Source organism: Bidens hawaiensis, unplaced genomic scaffold (assembly GCF_021521415.1).
Source record: "Bidens hawaiensis isolate Kalapana, Puna unplaced genomic scaffold, B.hawaiensis_p1.1 tig00039597_1, whole genome shotgun sequence".
NCBI lineage: Eukaryota > Viridiplantae > Streptophyta > Magnoliopsida > Asterales > Asteraceae > Bidens > Bidens hawaiensis.
In genome coordinates this window covers 104427-112265 of record NW_027496974.1, presented here as the reverse complement: position 1 = coordinate 112265, position 7839 = coordinate 104427, and the positions used below count along the sequence as shown (strand labels likewise).

General features: G+C 32.9%; 1 protein-coding gene across 1 annotated transcript; it reads right to left on the bottom strand.

Moving 5' to 3' along the window:
- Positions 1 to 210: 210 nt before the first annotated feature.
- Positions 211 to 6916, bottom strand: LOC143591378 (chaperone protein dnaJ 1, mitochondrial-like). Its single transcript, XM_077071598.1, has 19 exons — positions 6860 to 6916; positions 6737 to 6797; positions 6064 to 6150; positions 5891 to 5982; positions 5107 to 5190; positions 4986 to 5024; positions 4778 to 4897; positions 4651 to 4692; positions 4490 to 4577; positions 4320 to 4384; positions 3781 to 3843; positions 3634 to 3706; positions 3457 to 3545; positions 2945 to 3016; positions 2782 to 2838; positions 1994 to 2042; positions 1779 to 1848; positions 1592 to 1681; positions 211 to 697 (listed from the first exon to the last, which is right to left on the bottom strand). The coding sequence occupies exons 1-19, from the start codon at positions 6914 to 6916 to the stop codon at positions 670 to 672; spliced, it is 1326 nt and encodes a 441-aa protein (XP_076927713.1). The 3' UTR covers positions 211 to 669.
- Between the last annotated feature and the right edge of the window lie 923 nt (positions 6917 to 7839).

Genomic DNA, 7839 nt, shown 5'->3' with positions numbered 1-7839 from the left:
GTTTTATACTATGCACTCAGTACCATGTCTCCAGAATCTATAAACCAAGTGTAATTGGTAGCAAGTTTTATTTTGAGAGCCTACGCAACACCACAATGGATAGTATCTTGAAATATAAAATAATCATATTTTTTTTATTACAAAAGAGGTTAAAATGGTAAAACTTTGTAATAGACTCTCTGCTAGTACTGCAAAAATATCCCGTAGAACGAATCTTGCTTAAGAAAATCTCGCTCAAAAGTATGAACCAAGCATACACATTAAATCATTATGTTTAATCAAAGTAACACCTAAAAGAGAGCACACTTTTAAGGTATTCAGAATAACCCCATCTCAAAAGTCTGCGGTACCAATGGCTAGGAACCATTTCCAATGCACAAGGTGCAAGTCGGTATAGCAATGCCACTTCAGGTTTTGATCGTCTAATTTCCATACAAAAATGTTATATTAGAAGAGGAAACTCACCACCTCTTTCTGTAGTCCTGTACAAGTCATGATGCAGTGATAGCAGGCATCAATATGTGTCAAGAATGCTCCAAGTTGATTTGAGCACGCGAGGATCTAGGTCAAGATTTTGTTGATGAAGAGAAGAACCAGCATTACTGTTGAAAATTCAAGCAAGAATCTGGGAGTTGTAGCGTATTCGGTTAAACGAGCCCACCTGTAAGTTCAACCAGTAGATAGCTGCTGATAAAGCCTGTTTGACCATTTTAGAATGTTCATCACATTCATGATTATGGCTAACTTAACCAAAACACAATTGCGTGCAAGTACTAACTTAAAGTAGAGTAAAACACTTAACATTTATAAAAAAATAGAAAAATTTAAAGAGAAAATCACATAATAGCTGTTGTATGTATATTTATACCAAGAGTTATTCGAAAAGCTCATGGCTCGCGGCTCGCTCGAAAACAATTCATTTGTAAACAAGCCGAGCCCGAGCCATGTAAGCCTGGCTTGTTGGCATTAAAGCCCAAATTTTAAAATATATAGATTATAATCCCAGAATAACCTAAATTTTAATATATGTAAATTACAAAGTTTGTAGTTTATTAAATGTACATTACATGTAAAAATATAAAATCAAATTTAAAAAATAAAAGACCTGGCTCAAGCTTTTTAAGAGGCGAGCTCGAGTTCACGCTCAACATTTCAACTTGTTAAGATAAACAAGTCGATCTGGCTCCGAGCTCAACCTGGCTCGACTCGGCTTTTACCATGGCATAAGCGAAATTATTTGATGTATTTATTTAATTTCACGTATTGTTGTAAATGTCTTGTAACATACAAGACGTCAAGACTAGCCATTCATTTACAAAAATACAAGTAGATACTCGAAAATAAAATGAATGTGTAAAAACTACACTCGAAAGGTGAGAGACAGATATGCAAATTTGTTTGTGTATTCCATTGCGATATAGGCCAGACTTGTCTGACATGATTATAGAGGTATAAGATTACCAAAAAAATGTCTGTTTTTGTGATTTTCTCCACTTGGAATCCGTTTGAATATATTTCAAATATTTAAAGAGCATTGCGTGTAACTTTTTGTCCAATTTAACTACAGCAGTAAACATAAATAGGTACTCACCAATTTCCATAAGCTGACGCGTTCTGTTCCTGTTCAATTTCCTCCTTCGCAAATTCTTCAAGTATAGCACGCTGACGATCATTTACTACCCTGCAGTATTATTATAAATAAATCTTTCACTTTTAAAAGAATAAAAAAATACATAATCATAATCAAAAGTAGGCTCGGTATAGAACACAACACGTACGTGGGAAAATTAATGCGGAAACGTACATACTGGTCTCCATGATCCACAAAAAAACCTTTCCTAGGCAACCCTGTCACAGTAACATACTAAATACGTGTCTAAGTGTCTCTGTGTGTGTGTGTTGATAGAATAAAATGTTTGTGTGTGTGTGTTGGGGGGGGGGGGGGCAACCAACCTGGGCCCGTTTTGGCAAAAACAAAAAAGAAACTACGTACCTTTGCCTCTTAGTATTGTGAGCTGTCCATGTTGAACCCCTTTGGGTATCTGTAGAGATCAATATTTTAGTTTAATTTAGTCAAATACAATCTGATAGTAGTAAAACTAGTGAAGTTACATAAATCAATCAGGATTAAAACACATCAAAGATTTCAAAATACTAAAAATATATCAAAATAAACATGTATATACGCATTATGTAAATTCCAGATATTATTCAAAGAGAATTCCATATATATATACCAAATCCAAACTAATATATATACCCTTATAAACTTGTGATCATATATATATATATATATACCCAATCCAAACTAAATATATTATATTTTCCCTTAAAATATCCTGTTTACCCATTTCATTAAAAACAATTTAAAAATAACCATTTTACCCTTATTTTACAAAAGATTAAAATTTTCATATATACCCATTTTAACCTTCAAATTTTTTTACCTATCAACATTATTTTTCTCAAGATATAAGTGGGTAAATACGAAACCTTAATAATAAAGTTCTAGAAAAATAAGCGTAAAAAAAAGTCATTTTTGAATTGTTTTCAATGAAATGGGAAAATATGATATTTTAACTACTTTATAGGGGCATTATGATATTTCATAAGTTTGCAAGGGTGTATATATATAATTCTCCCTCCGTATTTATAGACTCCTTTTGACTACATCTTACTTTTTTCCAACTGGGAAGTATATAAACCGAAAAGATCTAAAAATAAATCAGATTTGAAATAAACTACAGAAAGTGCCCATAAATATGGAGGTTGGGGACTCACTTTTACTTGTGTTTTTCCGTTTAGTGTCGGTACATCAACCTTCCCACCAATAATTGCCTGCCAAATTTTGAAAATTCAATTAAAATATAAAATTCATCTACAATACCAAAGTTATATTAAAAGTATTTGTATGAAACAAAAAATTGAAAACAGTTCTTCTCACCTGAGTGAAGGCAATATTTGAATCTACATATAGATCTGCACCATCTCTTTGAAAAACCGAGTCTTCAGTAACCTAAATGACAGAACAAAAAATGAAACCACTGAATAATTAAAAAGAAAAAAGGGAGAAATTGATAGATACCCTTATAAACTTGTGAAGTATCATAATTTTAAGGTTGATAGGCAAATATATAATTTTAAAATAGAATAGATAAGTTTTATACTGTGAGAAAAATATTGTTGATAGGCAAATATATAATTTTAAGGTTAAAATTGGGTATATATGAAATTTTTTAAACCTTTAGAATAAATAAGGATAAATTGGTCATTTTTCAATTGTTCTCCTGCAATGGGTAAACAGGATATCTTAATCTTAAAACATTAGGCATATATGATAATTTATGTAAACAAGTTATATATGATATTTAACTAGTTCATAAGGGTATATATGAAATTCTCCCGTAGAAAAAGAAAAATACATAGTTGAAGTATAACTAATAGTCTAATATTCACCTTTAGTTTTATAGTTAAGGTACCAAGCTGACCCCGTCTTCCAACTTTTCCAGCTCCTGAAACCGATATTATATCACCAGAGTCTACGCCTATTTATATGAAAACAAGAAAATATTTTAATTTAACTTAGTCAAATAAAATCTAATAATGGTAAAGGAACATTTAATTAGCATCAACCTGCTGGTATGGGAACTGAAACATTTTTAACTACCTCAACAATCCCTGATCCACCACATGACCTACAATATTCCTGTACCAAATATTTACAAAACATTAACATATTTTCTGCGAGTCTAAAAATTAATTTACTTTTAGAAGTCAAACCTTAATAATATGGCCTGACCCCTTACAAGTGCTGCACCTAGCCATAAATGGGTGAATAAAAACCTAAAAAATGAGGTGAAAATTCATAATAATCAGACATAGTACGCAACATTTATTTATTTTTTTTTCATTCTGGGTTAAATCATTCCAATGGCTATTATTAAAGGGACAATTGCATCTATCAATATATCCCCTTGTAAACTTGATTGTTTGCATATTTACTCGATCCAAAAACAAAAGGAAACTCATTATCCATTTTGTTTTATTTTATTAAAAATAAGTTAACGAATGACTATTTTACCCTTATTTTTTACTAAAACCTTAAAATTTTCATAAATTTCATATTTACCCATTTTTAACTAATTTTTGTTTTTTTAATAAAAAAAATCTGTTTTTCTGTTTTTTACATGTTTCGCTAATGAGTTTCCTTTTATCTTTTTTGCGTTTTACTAAGTTTTTTTATATGCAATTAGTGAAATTTACAAGGGGATATATGCAATTCTCCCAACATAAAAAAAAAGAACAAGAAAAACACTTACTCTCCCAGTGCCCTTGCAAGTTGGACAATGTTTTGCCTTAGCACTAACAGGGTAACCATACCCATCTACAAACAACAAAAAGAAAAGATGTAACATAGAAACTTCTAGAAGAAAAGATATAAAACATAGAAACTTCTAGAAGAAAATATATAAAACAGCTAAGTACTCACGACAAGAATCACAAAGAATATTTGAATCAACTGATAGATGTTTTGTGCAGCCACGAGCAGCCTCTATAAACGAAATTGACAGCTCAACCTAAAATATCCAAAACAAAGAAAAATGTTGAAATAACTCGAATAAATAATTGCATGTACAAAACGCACTTAACCTCAACATCGCTTGTAATATAATCAGCTTCTTCATCAAAAATCTGTAGCATACTCAAAACATATACAATATGATTAACAAAAGGTCAGAAACTTAAATAGGAAAACAAATGTTATAAATAAAAGTACCTCAGAAAATATTTTTTGGAATGAATCAGAAAACTCAGCACTTTGATTAGCATGTCTGAATCCACCAGTACCTCTTCCAGAATAAGTTGTGTTTTCTCCATCTCTAGAATGCTGCTTCAACTATCATTACAGAAAGCATTGTTCTTTTAAGTATTTAATGATTAAGTTCAAAACTGATTAGACAAAAGTAAGCACAGAATAATGTTACCATATCATATTCAGCTCGTTTCTCAGGATCTTGCAGTACCTATAATTCACCACCCACAAAAGAAAAAATGTTCAAATATCTTCAATAAGAATTGAAATAAAAGAAAGCATAATAACAATACCTCATAAGCCTCTCTTATCTCTTGAAATTTTCTCTTTGCCGAAGGGTTATTTTTATTTGCATCTGGATGATACTTCTTCGCCAGCTAAAGAGCAAATATTGAAAAAAATATAAGAAATCAGATGTAAAAGACATACCTATAAAACATCTTTTGCACAAATAGATTTGTAGTACTGAAATTTAAGGTTATAGTACTAAACTATAGAACAATAATGCATAACAGTTAACAAAGTGGTAACAAGAAATAGCTTTCCACTGCAAAAGCCTAACAGGCAAATTCATTTTCATTAATGCATAAGAACCTCCTTACCATTTACCTACGCGTTTTGTCACAAAACTTAACCTCTAAACAATGCAACAAACGTATTTACACTGTGTTCTCCCTATATTGGCGTTCATATGGTGTTGTTAGATCCTAACACCCTGATTAAATCGTTCTGGTCAGAAACCATATAGCTTTAATATCAAACTTAATAATGGCATAACAGTGTAAATAACTGGTTACTTCATAGTTCATATCCACAAAATTCATCCTCGCCAAGCACATTCTTTTCCGTAGCCATTATTATGAAAGATATGTCAAATGTTCAAATCATAAAAGTCAAAAAAGATTAATGATTCTAATGACAGCCAAGAAAATTCACAACTTCATTTTCTTCAAACTAATTCAACTGAAAACAAGAATTCTTCAAACTAATTGGTAAACATCTGTTTACCAATTGCCACAAAGGATTTTACATTATTTTTCTAGAAAATGGTGTAATGTGAATCCAGGAGCTACTTACTGCATGAAAAGCCTTTTTGATCTCATCTTTGCTAGCATTTTGAGGAACGCCTAGTATTTGGTAATGATCTCCTTCTCTCGAGCTATAAAATCCTAAAAGTTTAGAAATTTGTTATTCTAAATACATATTAATCCCCCTTAGATAAAGTATACACAAATGTCTTGAAATGAAACCTGTGGCATGAAAACATCGCCTCAACAGTAGCATTCTCATATTTGCATAATCTAAAGGCTTTCGACTGTATCCAGCACTGTAAAAATCTGACAAAGATATCACATAAACATTCAATATGATTACATTTTGATACGGGTGATTGTTCTCATAGAACAAGTCAGAGTGGGTTCCTTGAGACAACCATTTCTAATGGCACGGTTCAGAATAGGTTGGCGTTATTTTCAAACGGGTCAAAATGGATTGGCGTTACTTTTCAAACGATAAGAAAGAGTTGATATAAGACGCACGATTTGGCATCACGCGTGCCACCCAATGCCAGTAAACACGCAATCCGGCACCGGTACACGTGTAACCCACCGTTACTAGCCTGGTACGGGCCTAACCAGACACCGGTAATAACATAACCAAATGCAGGTATGCGTGTAACCAGTGTCGGTACGCACGTAACGCTTCCGGTAGGCGCGTTCGTAACGCAGTATCAAACGCGTAACCTAGTCAAAAAATTGTAGTCTTTTGAGAAGTCAAAAATGGTGTTCATCTTTTGATAATGAAAATTAGGGTTTGCACCTATAAGTATGACTTGAGCAGGCTACAAAGGCAATAGAAATAGTTGGTTCCAAAATGATAGCAAAATTCACATAATTAGGTCAAAACCGAACATAATAATGATACCTCGAGTGTGAAGAATTAGAAGACGGCATAGTGGTTCCACTGACGGCAAATGCAAACGATACTGAACCACAATAACAGTCAGTCAATTAACTAAAAAAATGGATGGAATATATAGAAACATACCAGAAAATTATGCAAGATGGAATTTGGGCGATTTCTTAGCAGCCTAAATCCGCCCATTCATACGCCCGATTATTATTATTATTGTCCTCTGATTGGTTTGGTTGCTGCTGTTAAACAAGTTACGGCTGTGTTGTTTTTTGGGATTTCTTTTTGATCAAGGTTTGTGTTGTTATTTCAATGTAAATGCAGGCTCTTACAGTAAGAAGGCTAACTGGAGTAAAATGTTTTAACTAGCCGGTAATTACTAAGTAATTAGTGTGCGATTTTTTACATACGAATGATCGTGCAGAAGGACTACTTTATCCCTTTAAACTATTTTGTTGATGATGAGTTGATCAAGTACATCAACCAAAACATATTCATTCATTAAGATTGATTAATTTCTAATGACTTCGACGAGTAAAAGCAAGGGGGCATCAGTAGTGGCTTTTGGCGGGTAAAGGCAGCGGTTGTGGTTGTGCAGGGCAGCGGAATTATGGACAGAAAAACGGTGGTGGTGGTGAGGTGGATGTTTGTGACGGTGGTTGGTGTGGCGGAGGCCGGGAAGAAATGGGGTGGTGAATGGTGATGGCAAGTCTGGTGGTTCCGAATGAGAGTTATGACACAGATGAAGTGACAAAGTGGTAAATTTTTCATTCATCATCATTTTGAAATTTAACTATTAAATGGATTTTTCTCGAAACTGGAGATAACTTGAAGGCGCGTAAGACCCTGTACGGCTGGGTTGGGCCAGCTGGCGGTGACCTTTTGCCGTTAAATTTAGAAGCCATGAGAAACGTGCACTATCAATGCTCGATCACGCGTCACATTCAACTTTTACTTAAAAACATATAAACCATTGTATTGTGATAACATACAAAAATGAATTATTTTGACTACAATGGGCTCTTTATCATATTCTCATTGTTCAACCAAAATCGATTTTTATATTTGTTATGTTATTCTTAAATCATCAGTTGTCTAACACGAAGCATCAAGGA

Coding starts and splice junctions, on each gene's coding strand:
- LOC143591378 (XM_077071598.1), bottom strand. CDS start 6,916: ATGGGCGGATTTAGGCTGCTAAGAAATCGCCCAAATTCCATCTTGCAT. Junction 3,844..4,319: donor CTTGCAAGGGCACTGGGAGA/GTAAGTGTTTTT, acceptor CTCATTTTTTAG/GTTTTTATTCACCCATTTAT. Junction 1,682..1,778: donor TTCCGCATTAATTTTCCCAC/GTACGTGTTGTG, acceptor ATAATACTGCAG/GGTAGTAAATGATCGTCAGC.